Genomic DNA, 14,116 nt, shown 5'->3' with positions numbered 1-14,116 from the left:
CAGGACAGAGCCCCACCAGAAGCAAGAACCTGGGGCAAGAGACCATAGAAGTGCTGTTCTGAGGCCCTGGGGGGGGAGCATTTTGTTGCTCAAAGGTCCAAGGGGTTGGACCCAGACAAGACTTCTAGGGTCTTCACCGAGGGGGAGGCAAGCTTAGAATCAAGGGTTTTGGAATCCAGCAGCCATATTTCTTAGCCTTACTCGACCTCCATTTCCATCTGTAAATAACTGTCCCAACCTTCCCAGTGTTTTAGTAAAGGGCTTAGCACGGCTCCTGTTGCCCAAGAAGGCTGCGTGATTTCAGCACTGCTTCCCAAAGTAGCTTCTCAAAGGCCTCAGAGGGTAACTGGTAGCACCAGGGCCCAGGCTTGGCCCCTCTAGGCTTTTGCAGTGTGGGCTCACCAAGGGTGTCCTCCCCACTCGAACATCAGCTGGAACTTCCACAGCTGCAATTCAGATCAGGCCCCTCCCCAGCTTAGCGAACACTGAGCTCCCTGTGCCCTGGGATAGAAATCAGATCCCACCAGGACCCGCCAGGCTCCCTGGAGCCTCACAGCACTTCTCAGGGTTGGGACTTTGAAGCCCCCCCACCCCCCACCAAGCCCCGCTTGCTCTTTCCTCAGGGCCCCTCTAGGACCCCCCCATCTCCATCCCTACCATCCTGCCCACCTCCCCCCGGACTTCCTCCCAATCCTGGCAGAGGCTCTTATACCTGCACACATTTGTTCTCAGTTCCCATGACCAGAGTCTGTAAATACACTCTTAATTCTTAGCCATTGTTTGCTTCGGCCAGTGCCTTCTCTAGGCTATCAACTCCGTAGGGCAGGGACCATGGGCTGGTGTTTTCACCCTTATGTCTTTACCAGGCATGATCCTTCTTAAATACTGGTTGAATCAAGTATTATTGAATAAAAGAGAGGGCTGGGGGCCAGGCCCCTCCTGGGTTGCCTTCCTTCTCTACCATCCGCTCCAGATCACTTACTCTCTTTTCAGACAGCAGAAATCTCCAAATAGTTAGACAAGGACTCAGAAATAAATCTCATTACTACGAAGACCCAGAGCAAGAAAGCGTGTGCTTTGGGGCCAGAGAGACCACGGTCCTTTCTAGCGAGTTACATGATGAGTAACCAGTCTCTAGTGGGTGAGTAACAAGTCTCTAGTCTTGGGACATCCAGGGAGCTTGGGGCAGGGCCTGGGCTGACTCCAAGGGAGGAGCAGACTGTTGCCTCTGAGGTTCCCAGCTCTGATATCCCCGGGACCCAGGGTACCCTCCCACAGACCCCTCAACCCAGCCAGGCTCTAGGACAGCAACCAGAAACCCCCTCTGTCTAACCAGCTTGGGCGGTTGGCATCACGGCCGGCAGAGGGGGAGGGCCAAGGGGCAGCCCTGGCTCTAACACCAGCTCTCTAGGAAGGCACCTATCCCGGGAACAAGCGCAAAGGGGCAAAAAGAGCTCAGAGTTCAAGACATCAGGAGGGGGGTGGGCGGTGGAGGTGGTAGTGAACCCACTGCACAGCCTCCACGCATCCCTGCCATGTCATTAAAAGGACCTGCCAGGTGTAGGGGCCATCTGCCCATCGGGGCACTGACCACACCTCGGCATGGTGCCCTCTCTTCTCCTCCACCTGACCAGACCCACGGGAAGGGCAGGGCCCCTAGTGTCTTCATCTCTAGTGCCTGGCACAAAACCCAGCTGCATTTACTGAGTGCTTGCTCTGTGCCAGGCACGGTACTCAGCTTTACCTGTACGATCTCGGCTATTCCTCATGACAACCCTATTCAGTAAGCACCAAAATCATCCTCATTTTACCCGGGAGGAAACTGAGGCTGGGGAAATTTGAGCAGCCTGTCCAAGGTCACACACTAAGCAACAGAGCAGGGATTTGATCAGGTCTGTCTGCAAAGCCACTTTGCCACAGACGGTGGACGCTCACTACCCATCTGTTGAATGAGTGCTGAACGAAGGAGTCCTCTGTGTACATATGGGGACAGGGCCAGGCCTCCTGACCTCCAGCCTAGCTCCATCCCTTGCACTGCATGGCCTCTGAACCCTTCAAATGTTGTGGCTCTTCATGAAAAGTGTGGCCTAAGACAGGCCACACCCTCACTCGCTGAGCCTCAGTTTCCCCATCTGTAAAATGGGGAGAAGATAAGAGGTAGATTCCTCCCACATCTGTTTCTGGAAATCACTCCCTCCTAGCTTCACCCCCACTTCTTCAGCTGTTTCTGTACAACTCCTCTCCATCCCGTCATCCTGGGCTTCCACCTGCAGATCCTGACTCTGGCCAGTGGGTACATTCACAGCTTTGGGTGTGGGGGGACACCCACAGCTTTGAGAAACCCTTGGCAAGGTAGGTGCCCCCAAGTGCCCCCTCTGCCCCATTGCTCATTTGATACTGAGGGCTGCCTGGTTTCAGCCACTGAGATGAGGATGGGGACCAGGCTGCAGGACAAGGGGGACAGCTTTCTGATGGTCCCTTGTGGGGAAAGGCCAGAACTGGGGTGGGGTGAGGAAGGGACTTGAGGCTCCTGCAGGGGAAAAGGAGCAGGATGGAGGAGGTGTCAGAGTGGACAAGGGACAGGGAATTTCTGGACCTGAGGAAGGGCATGTCCTAGACACTAAGGTGCCCCCTACGCGCTCTGCCCATCCACAAGAGCTTCCAAGTCCCATCCTAGCTGGTGTGAAGAGCTTCATCTCCCCTCCACTTGCCCCTTCATCCAGGCAGGACATCTCCATCCCATCGCCGGATGCAGGGATCCCCAACCCCATCGCCATCACCATGCCCTAAGACCTCCTCCATCCAACTCCTAACAGGGCTGAATGAAATCGAGCCCAGTAACTGAGCAATGAGACCCCCTACCGCCGCAGCCAGGAGAGCCCGAAGCTCCCGCTCCCGGCGCCCCCACCCTGAGAACAGATCCCCGCACTCCCCTCACTTACTTTGAGCAGAGGCGGGAGGAGGCAGAGCAGGCAGAGGATGGGGTACGGGGCGTGGAGGAGGTGCGGCGTCCCGGTAGGACCCCCCATGCCCTCACAGGCTGCGGAAAGGAGCGCACCTCCCAGGGCAGCGGTCCCGCCCCTCCCGCCCGTCCCCCACCCTCCCCCGCCCTCGGCCAGAGCTGAGCCGGCCCCTCCCTCCACAACGCGCCAGGCGGCCAAAGTATGGCCCAGGGCACCGGGGGGGATTCTCCCCCCTCCCGGGTCCGCAGTGACACCGCCCCACAGCCCGCCCCTTCCAGGTTATTTATAGCGGTACTGAGCAGCAGCTTCTGCCCAGGAGGCCAGACTCTACCTCCAGTCTGCAGAAAGGGGTTAATGCCTTTTACCAGCCTACCCACCTTTGCCAGGGCTGTAGCTCCCCACCCTGGGGAGAGAGGAATTGAGAAAGGGAGGAGGGGGTCTTGGTTGTGGTTGTGGCCAGCACACAGACTGGGCTCTGTGGATTTCATCCCCACCAGGCTTCTCAGCCCTGCCAGCATCTTCTAATTGTCCCGGCAGCTTTTACCAAGCACCACTGCCCATTGGGACGATTGAAATTTGAATGTGGAGGCCAGATTAAATAATAGTTCTGTATCAATGTTCAAATGAAGCCCCAGTTTTGATCTGCGCTGTGGATAGGTAAGAGAATATTCTTGTTCTCAGGGAGTAGTATTTAGGACTAAGGGGATATTGTATCTCTAACTTATTTTCAAATGGTTCAGAAATACACACACAATTACACACACAAATACATATATAGAGAGAAAGAGAACAGTAAAACAAATAAGGAGAAATGTAAATAATTGGTCAATGTGGGCAAAGAGTAAGTGGGTATACTTTGGATCATTCTTCCAACTTTTCTGTAAATTTGAAATAAAATGCTAAAAAATGTATTAACAAAACAAAACAGCAAAGCAACAACGACAACAAATGCAGCAATGCCAGCCCCCACCCAGAGCTTCTGATTCTATGGGTTTGGACAGGGCCCAGGCATGGATATGTTTCAGCAAATTTCACAGGGATCCTGACATCAGGCAGGGCTGAGCAGTGCTGCTCTCAGAGGGGGACAGTTCCAACCTAGGGCTGGGCCAGGCCTCAGGAGGTGAGGGCTCTGGGAACCACTGAAGAAGGCTGTGGAACTGTTCTAACGGGTGGGCCTGGTGTACAGAGTTTAAAGCTTAAGCAGCAATTCCAGTGTTGTTAGGATCTGAGGGGAAAGCATTTGAGGAATGTGATTAGTGAGGCACCGAGCTTTTCCTGGAGGGTGCAGATGAGGTGCATACAGTCCAAGTTCAAGAAACTTAGACACTCTGTTCACTCTGGTCTCTGTCTGGAATACTTTTCCATCCCTCAGGTCTTCCTGTCTTCCACCTGCTTCTTCCAGGCAGCCCTTCCTGACTGCACCAGCTTCCACATTGGCCTCCCCTGAAATCTCAGGGCCTAAATCTGAGCCCGCGGCTCCTGCTTGATGTGGATTGTTCTCTTATGGCCCCGTTGGATGAGGCTGGCCTCCAGCCAGCTTGGTGGGGAGGCAGGGGAGGCACTTCCTTTTACTTGTTCCTCCCGCTTTCCTCTGTTGCACAGAGCCTAGCACCGGTGGTTGCAGGGGTAACTTTATGGGGAGAACAAAGGAAGAGTTGGCCAGATCTCCCCATTCATTTGAAGTTGACCGGGTGGAAACCTCTGAGTCAGGATATGGCTTTATTGGACCCAGTCGGATGGGCTTGATGAGAGAGGGCTCCTAGCAGGAGATGACCACTTAGCAAGGCTTTGGTTGAAGGGTGGGTAGACTCAGAGCTGATGGGTCATCATGAGGTTCAACAGTCTTTTCAGCACGTGTTACTGGAGCATCTCCATGGCCAGCCTCGCAATGGGTGCTGTTAAGCTCAGAGCAGAGGCTCAGACCTTGAGGCCAGCCTCATTGCCTGTGCAGAGAGTACCAGCAGAGGGAAGGGATGTGGGACCTGTGAGATCTGGGCATGAGTAACTGTGATGGGAGCTGAGAGATAGTACAGGTGCAAGGCAGCTCTGGGAGTGGGGGATGTGGACTCTGGGGGAAAGGTGCTACAGGAGCTCCTTGAATGACTTAAGCAGGTGGAGAAGGGAGAGACCTTTCCTCCAGATGGTGGAATCAGGAAGAGCAGGAGCAAGGAGCTGGACATGCACAGCTGGCTGGGCTGGGCGTCTGGCTGGGGTGGGGACCGTGTAGGGCCAGGCAGTGGAGGACAGCTGCAGGGAAGCTAGATCTGCTCCAGTTCTTAGGAAGATCTATAGAGCAGGCACGTGGGTGCTGGGTCCTGATTCCTCCCTAGCAGGGCATTCTGTGTGTGCTTCCCTGGCTTTACTTGTGTTTCTAAATCAGTGCCCTCCCCCAACCTGGAATGTTCGTAGAAGGCCATCTCTTGGACAACTAGAGCCACATTTGCACCAAGGTGGGGATCGAGCCCCAGGAACCCAGGGGTTTACATCTGCCAACCCCCAACGGCATGCTTTGCCGTTGACTGGCTGGTGCTCCTTTCCCTGGAGGTGGACCAACTCCAGATGTAATTAACACGGGGGCCTCCCGGGCATCTCACTGCTGCCAGTCTTCTTTCCCTTTTGTATCCTGCTCTGCCCCCTCTTCTGGCAGCACCTCCTTTATGAGTGCTCTATGGGTATGCTCATCTCACCTCTGGGGACCTAAGGGAGCCTAGAAGGTTAGGAAAGTCTGGAGTCAGCCCTCCTAAATGTAATGGGTTAAAAACAAACAGCAGCAACAATAAAAAACATACAAAAACCTCTGAGGCCCTGAGTTGTCCCCTGGACAGCTCTTCTCTGCTTTCGGAAACTGCTGATGGCAGAGGAAACCCTGCCTGCAGCTATGATCTGCGCAAGGCTAATAGAGATTGTCATGTATAAGCTTTCTGTTCCTAAGGGAAGACTGGGACAGAGGAGCCTTATGCCCTTTATGACCCTTTTTGATTATGAAAGATGAACCGAGGGTGGTCTAGAAGGGAGGTGGGTGGTGTGCTTGGTAAAATAAAGCAGCGGAAATTCTGAGATTTAGCTTGGTTTGGCATCTGAGCTGGTGAAGGGCTGGGATCTGGGCTGAGGGTTGTCCCAGGGACTCAGAGAGAAAAGGGGGACAAGCACTGCAGGGCAGGCTGGGTCTGAGGAGGGATGGGCAGGAAGGGCTTCCTGGAGGCGTGAAGAGTCAGTGAACATTAGTGATGGGGCTGTAATTATCCTCCACTACCCCCCATTTTCAGAAATAGTCCATCCTACATGACACCCTGTGTTAGTGGTGCGTGGGGAATGAAGACGGGTGCTGCGTGCCTGTGTGGATAGAGCTGGAGAGGGCTCAGCAGCTGCAGGAGGCAGGGGTACTGGACATTACGTTGTCGGGAATGGTCCTGTCCTTCTGAGCAATGCTCCATCCTCTGCTCCAGTGTTTCTCAATGTTTTTTTTTTTTTTTCATTGTGAGACCTTCACCCAAAATGAGCCCTTTTAGAATTTTTCCTAGTTGCCTTCTCCCCCTATGAAATTTTAATACCATAGACATACTTGTATCTGTTTATGCACTGTGGTTCTTCGGAGAGTCATAAACCATTGTAATATCTAAGATTGTTTTGCCCTCCAAGAATCACTCTTTGCCTCCTTGGGGGGCACGATTCTCCTCCCTCACCCCACTCACCAGTGCATGTTCTAACTCAGCCATGTGATTGGATTGGCCTCATGCAATCAACCAGGCTGGACAAACGACAGGGCCTCAGCCCACTGAGCTCAGGTGGTTGGTACAGCAGTGGGTGGCTGATCTGAACTGACTCAGAGTCCTTCCCTGGGATTTTTAAACTTTGTATTAAAGAGAAAGACTATTCTTCTTTTGGAGAAACTGACCGATGCAAAGTGCAGCCATTGCTTGGTTGTTGACTGTTGTCTGGGGAAAGCCAAGCTGAAGGAAAGGGGAGCAAGAGAAAAGAGGAGGGGAGAGGGTCCTGGTAGCCTTTGAGGCTCTGGTTCCAGTCCATCTGGAAACCCACTTTGCCTCTGCCCCCAAAAAGGGACTCAATAAATCTTCCCTGATGCCTGAGCTAGTGTGAAGTGTGTTTCTGTCACTTACCACCCAAAGAATTCTGACCAACACAGAAGGATCAAGAATTGAACAGGAGTAGAATTTAGAGTAAAAGGTGACCAGGAAAATGGAAGACACCCCATCCCCATGTCTGGGAACCAGAACTGTTGGGGAGAGCCCAACTTTCTGTAAGTCTAATGGACTGGGGCAGTCAGGTCGTTACGTGTGGCTATGAGAGGAAAGAGTGACTTTGGAAGACTGGGGTTCTTGCGGACACAGATTGCATGTATCTCTGAGCGGAAGAGGAACAGGGTTGGAGCTGCATTCTAGAATGTGTGCTTGAGCCCCAGGGTGGTCTTGGGTTATAGCAAAACAAGTCTGAAGTTAAGAAGAAAGCAGAGTGGCTGGTGCAGCAGCCCTAAGAGATGAGATGGCATTTCAGTGCAGAGTCTGAGGGAAAGGCAGGGCCTGCACCACGAAGGGGACGTTGCCCAGACTCCCTGCTCTGCCTTGCGGGGCCACCACACTGACCCCACCTCTCAGACCCGGTGCCACTGCAGACGAGGGGGAGCACCGCCCCCTTATGGCCAGGTGACATCTCGCCCCCCAGGTTTATGATACTACCTCCTCTTTTAGCTGTGGTCACACCCATTTAGCCTCAGACTGCAGAGTATGCTTTTGCAATGCAATTTCAGAACATGATTTTATAGCATCGCTGAAAGGACAGGCACTGATTTTGCTCACTTTTTATTTTTGCTTTTTTCTGTCGGTTCTGTGGGATATTACTTTGATCGCACTCTCTCTCTCTCTGTCTCTCCCTCTCTCCCTCCCTCCCTCCCTCTCTCTCTCTCTTTCCTCCCAAATCCTGGGTCAGGGAGGCCAGATCCAAGCATGAGTTATGATCAGCTCTGTTGTCACTCGTCTCTAAAGAAAAACAAGTCATCCTGGTTAATTAATAAGGATTAAGGCAGCTCTGGCAGAGATTTTACCTGCTCACCAAGGAGCCTTGAACGTTGTGCCTGGAGAACAGCTGTGGGGCTTGCATTTTCTGAAAGAGCTTGGGCTCCAGTGCTGAGTGGCACTGGGGTCCTGGCTCCTGGTGGTCGTGTCTGTGGTTTCACAGCTGCCCCTGTCCCCGGTGCAGGCTCCTCCCGGGGACAGGTGCCATGGGCTGGGCTGGGCGCAAACCCACGGACGGGGTCCCGAGGGTGGTGGGGACCAGGCCACTGCTGTCCCCCGGGAAGGGGTCTGGTCTATGGTGTCTGCCCTGCTCCAGTGCTTGCTGTGGCCCCTATGACACATCTCCCTCTACCTTTTCTCCTCAGTTGCCGTACCTGTGAAATGAAATAATAACACCTGCCATACAGGGTCATTGTGAGGGTCGGAGGAGGACACCACTTCCTGGAAATGTGAGGGGATGTTATTATTGTCACTCTGTCTCTTCCAGTTCAAAGTCAGCAAACACTGATGACTCATTATGTGTAAGATCCTGCGAGAGGCGTGACTGTGGGTGCCTAGAATGGAGCAGGTTCCTAACAGGTGTTTGTCAAGTAGACAGATGAGTGGGGATGACCACGGGGGCCTGGGGGCTTGGAGGGGTCAGGGACAGAGAGATTGGAGAAGGCCCTGGCACAACGGGCAGACTCTGAATGTTTCCCCCCAAGCCTGCCTTTCCCGGACTCCTGTACGCGCACTGGGCAGGGAGGCAGAGGGCAGTCAGTGGGAGTTCAGTAGTTATTGAGCACCTATTAAATGCAGGTGCAGGGACAGAAGACGCGGTGGCTGTCCCAGCATGGTCGGGGGGACAGATCAGTGAACAGACAAGGGCTGTGAGGGCCGGTGAGTGTGGGGTCACCAATGCCACCCAGCCTCTGGGGTGGTGGAGGATGAGCAGAGCTCAGCGGGGTGAGGACAGAGGAGTGGAGGCCAGGGGAGAGGCGGTCATGAGGGAGTGAGAACGAGACAGGCTTGGGGATCCCCGCGAGGCTGTGGGGGTGGTGTCAGTCATGGATGGGCAGCGGGGACCACTGAGGGGAGGCTGAGCAGTGGGCAGAGCCCTGGCCAGGGGGCGTGCGGGCTGGGGAAGGCAGGCGCTGGAGGAACTGGTCATGGGGGTGACGTGGCCACATCAGCCCTCTGGAGAGAACAGAGTGGGGAATGGCTTGGCTGGGACATGCCCCAGAGGCAGGAGACAAGTCAGGAGGCTCTAAGGGTAGAAAGTGGTGGTGGCCTGAGTTCTGGTCCTGTTGCTGCTCACGAGAGAACATTGGAGCTGGAAGGGACCTTAACCGTCACTCAGTTCCCATCCCCACTGTATAGGTGAGAAGAAGCCAAGGCCCAGTGAGCGCCCTACAGGAGGACCACTCCTCCGTAGGCTGCTCCTTGGCTGTGCCACGGACCTTTCTCCTTCCCACCTCTGCTGCAGAGTGAGATGAGGCCACATCACAAGTCCCTTCCTCTTCCCCTGGGCCAGGCTGCCTCTGCTTCGGAGTAACTTGTAGGTCTCCCAGAAGGCAGGAGCCTGAGACATAGCTTAATAAAAGGTGAGTGGTCTGTGAGGCTGGTGGGGGCTGGATTCCGCCCTTTGCTGGCAAAAGGCAGGCCCACTGGCTGGGCAACCTGGGAGCATCTGACTGAACTTGACCTCAAGCCTGCATGGGAGGGAGGGTCCAGTCCTACTGAATGTCTTACCAGCTGTCAGCCCTTAGCAAAAAGCTTCACCCTCTGGGCCTCAAGCTTCTCATCTGTCAAGTGGGGATAAGGCTGCCTCTGTGGTTGGGCTGGCTTACATTATCCCGCGTCATGGAAGAGGATGGAGAAGTTCAGATTCCCAGAGGGCTGGTCTCCCTGTCAGGGTTCCTGGTCTCTGCCTGGCCACTCTCCACGCTAGGGGTTGATGGCCTTTCGGGCAGACACTCCGGTAACTTCCTGGCCCAGTCGGGGGTGGCAGTTCTGCTTTGCTGCCTGGGCCAGTGCCAGCCTGTCAGTGATGTGGGGTTAAATCCACTTCCTTCCACTCTGATCTCCTCTTCTCTACCATCCTCAGCTGTGCCTGGAACAAGAGAAGGCCCTGAAAATGACAAATTAGGGGACATGCAGGTTATGACAGCTAAAGACGTGCACCTCCTAATTCGCCGCCTTTCACCTTCCCAAGATACGCAATAAGTCACAGCAGTGCCGCAGGCTAGAGAGAAGCCAGAAACAAGGAGACATTTAATCACAGCTCTGAGAAAGTCCTCAAACAGGACGCGGGGCTGCTCTGGGCCCTGCCTTCCAGCCAACATGCCTGTGTCCCAACTGTGGGAGGGCTGCTTTCGCCTTGGCCTCTCCCATCCGTAGCTCTTTCCATGTGACAACAGCTGATCTTTGAGATTTAGCTCAAGTTGGTGTAAGCACGTTATCTGGCATCCCAGGGGAGCTTCAGTGACCTCTCCAGGTGGTCATGTATGCCAGGGAGCTCGTGTCCTCATGATCACCTCTGGTCAGAGTCCCAGCTTCTGCTGGCCTCTTGTCCTGCCCTGGTCTCTTCTGTCTGGCTTGCACAGGCGGCCTACACATGCATTTCCCCTGAGCCTCTGGCCACTCCTGCTATGTGGGAGCTCGGCCATGAGACACTTCTCCCCCTTTGTTGAAGCAAGACCCTTCCGCTCCCGTTGGCTCTGCCTGGATCTGCCACCTTGAACCTCACCCCTGCCAGGTCCCAGCCCCACTCGCCCCAGCCTGGGGACTGGGGGTGTGCAGCACCCAGAAAACTGTCTGCTGGGAAATAGGAAGGGAGAAGAGCCCTCCGTTAGAGGCCCTGCAGCAGGGCGCTTGTGGCTGTGCGTCGTGGGACAGCTCCTGTCGTGGATGTGTGCCGCAGGCCACCGGAGAGGCGGGGCTGAGACCGTTCAAAGGAGCACCCGCCTGGCGAATTCAAGCCACTCTTCGCCTCCAGCCCCCGGCCTGCCGTGACCCGCCCTCGCGGGTCTCAGAGCTGCTCTGCTCTTTGGCTTTGCCTGCGTTCATCAGGGTTTTCTAGGGAAATGGAACCAGTAGGATATGGATACATAAAAGGAGATTCATTTTAAGGAGTTGGCTGTTGCAGATATGGGAGCTGGAAAGTCTGAAATCCATAGGGTGAGCTGGGAGGCTGAAAATTCAGGTGAGAGTTTGTACTGCAGTCTTGAGTCTGAAATCTGCAGGGCAGGGCAGGCAGGCTGGAGGATGGATGCACTTAGATGGTAGCGGCAAGAAGGGAAAGAAAGTCTTTCCTGTTGCTTTGTGTTCAGGGAAGGTCATCACACTATTCTTATAAGGAAGCACATTTCTTTCTTTTCTTTTCTTTTCTTTTTTTATTTGCTGTGTTGGGTCTTCATTGTTGCACATGGGCTTTCTCTAGTTGCGGCAAGCAGGGGCCACTCTTTGTTGTGGTGTGCAGGCTCCTCACTGTGGTGGCTTCTCTTGTTGCGGAGAATGGGCTCTAGGTGCACGGGCCTCAGTAGTTGCAGCACAGGGGCTCAATAGTTGTGGCTCACGGGCTCCAGAGCACAGGCTCAATAGCTGTGGCGCATGGGCCTAGTTGCTCCTTGGCATGTGGTATCCTCCCAGGGCAGGGATTGAACCCATGTCCTCTGCACTGGCAGACAGACTCCCAACCACTGTGCCAGCTAGGAAGTCCCTAAGGAAGCATATTTCATGAGGAAGTGAAATCCCACACTTAAACCCTTGACTCCTGCATTTCCAAATCGTGGGCTTTGTGAGTTACTGAAAATTATAATAATAACAGCTGATGCACACAGCCTTGTTCCCTGCTAGACATGATTCTAATCCATTTCCATACACAGTATGGACTTAGAGAATCCTTACAAAACCTTACCGTTGTCTGTGTTTTAGGGATGAAGAAACTGAGGCACAGAGAGATTAAGCAGTGGGCCCACGGTCACAGAGCCAATAACTGGTGGCCCCGGGAGTCGAACCCAAGCACTGTGGGTCAGGAGGCCATGCTCTTAGCCACATGCTAAGGTGTCTTTCTGCAGGAAGGACCACCTAAGGTCTATAGGTTTTTAGAAATACCACTCCTGTTTTCCCAGGATTTGCTATGAAGTGAGAACCTTAGCTCTCCCTGTACCCAGCTCTCCTGCTGGATTTCAGAGCCCACCTGGGCATGAACCATCTGGCCCTCTGTCTGGTCTTACTGGGAGGCTGTTTGTAAAGGGAGAATTGGAATTTCACTCAAAAGCTTTTTCTTTTCTTAAGGAGTGCTCTCAAACTGAGCCCTGGAGCCATTGATTCAGTGATAATAGGAGGTGTTTGTGTGGAGAACTGCATCTCCTGGCACAATCTGCTAATGTTCTTTTTGGCTTGTATATAGAATATCGACAAAGGAAATTCAGCTTGTCCTGTGTTTCCCTTGGCTGCTCGGGAAGAAGGAGAAATTGGTTTTTGAATATAATGTAAATACCATCACAGGTGGCCCCAAATATTGATTCTGTGTGGGGTCATATCATATGCACATAGTAGGGGCTCAATAGACATTGATTAAAGCCAGACCACCTACTGCATTCTAGCTGTGTGACTGTGGGTGAGTTGCTTCAGTTCTCTGGGTCACAATTCCCTTTGTAAAGTGGAGCTCAGAGTAGTACCTAGTATAGTCCTTACCTCCTCAGTTGGCCCTGAGGATGACATTGTGCCTGGACTGTGGTACACTCTCAGTGGGTCTAGCTGCTGCGACAGGCTCTACATGGGAGAGTGAGTGGAAAATGTGGTCAGGATGGAGGTGGTCACCATGGTGATCCGGGCCGGTAGGGACATTAATCTTGTACAGAGGTTTATGTTATGATGAAAGTCTAGTGATAATTGGTAAATTAATGTACAAAATAGAGAGCTTTGCAAGGGACTTTAGAGGACATCTAGTTTCATTCCACTCCTTGTAGATGTGGAAACTGAGGCCCAGAGAGGGGAGGGATGTGCTCAGGCCCTCACAGATGGGACCTATGTCCCTCTGGATGGGAGGCTGCACTGCTTCTCCAGGTTCACTTGTCTGTCCATGGCTGTGAACTGATCACAGGTTTGAATGTCAAAGAGTCAACAGATTGCCTTTGGGAAAAGACAAACACAAGTTAGCAAGTTTGGCACTGTGGTGGTGCCAGGATATACCTAGGGAGGGACAGCAGCCATCAGTTTAAGAAGACCTATTACCCACGTGACTAGTTAACTCGGGAATTCTTTCCCAGAGGACCTCACAACAATTTCTATCCTGGCCATCGATGTGTGAACCTATGGGGAAATATGCATTTTCTAGATCATTCGAACCACAGTGATGACACTGCAAGGTCCGGAGATGTCTTTCTGTCCAGTTCACAGGGAGGGAAAGGGACACCCAGAGAAATGTTATTTGTCTCTTAGCTTGTTGGTGATAGATTGAAAACCAGAACCCAGAATTGCTGACTTCCCTACCAGAAATCTGACTGCAAGAAAACAGTGCTTCTCAGCAAGCCTCCTCACAGTGGTTTTCCCAGTAGCAATGCTTTAAAAAAAGTATTTCAGACAATCCCCCAACTCTGGCCCTTATTAAAGATGGAGTCTGTAGACACAGGAAAGAGCATTTAAAGACACACAGTGAGGGAGGGAGATGACTCATCAGGGAAAGGTAGAGTTAGGCTGTTGGTCATCTTTGTCTGGCTGTGACTGGCCCTGAGAGTTAGTTAGAGGGTCCCTCCCAAGGCTGCTCAAAGTGGTGATGGTGGGGGAGCTGTAGATGTTGTCCGTTTGTAAGCTTTTAGCTATTGTCTTGCAGTGATTATAGAAATTGAGAGTAAGTGTGTGGAAACTTTTATGGCAATTAACAGAGTAGTTTTATGCTTGCTGAATCTAATAATAAAAATGTGAACATATATTTTGTGTATCTTCATGGTTTATTTCATTTTTTCTAGAAGTCTGCTTTTATCGTACAGGCTTTGGGGGCACCCTCCTCCAGGCTGCCTTCCTTGACCATCCTGGGCCCAGTGATCTCCCCACTCTTGTGGTGCCCTGAGTCTGAGACTCACACGCTAGCCCTGGATCTCTCCCCAGCTTGGTTTCTTCTCACTTGCACCCATGGGT

At 53.0% G+C, this 14,116-nt stretch overlaps 1 protein-coding gene across 1 annotated transcript in view; it reads right to left on the bottom strand.

Annotated features, from left to right (window-relative positions):
• CRHR2 (corticotropin releasing hormone receptor 2) overlaps positions 1-3,029 on the bottom strand; it is a 43,594-nt gene extending 40,565 nt beyond the window's left edge. The window contains exon 1 of the mRNA XM_057731937.1: positions 2,943-3,029. Within this exon, the coding sequence (XP_057587920.1) occupies positions 2,943-3,029 (87 nt within the window). The remainder of the gene's footprint in view (positions 1-2,942) is intronic.
• Positions 3,030-14,116: the final 11,087 nt, after the last annotated feature.

This window comes from Hippopotamus amphibius, chromosome 4, assembly GCF_030028045.1.
Source record: "Hippopotamus amphibius kiboko isolate mHipAmp2 chromosome 4, mHipAmp2.hap2, whole genome shotgun sequence".
Lineage (NCBI taxonomy): Eukaryota > Metazoa > Chordata > Mammalia > Artiodactyla > Hippopotamidae > Hippopotamus > Hippopotamus amphibius.
Note: the sequence above shows the minus strand (reverse complement) of the source record. Positions and strands in the feature narration are given on the sequence as shown.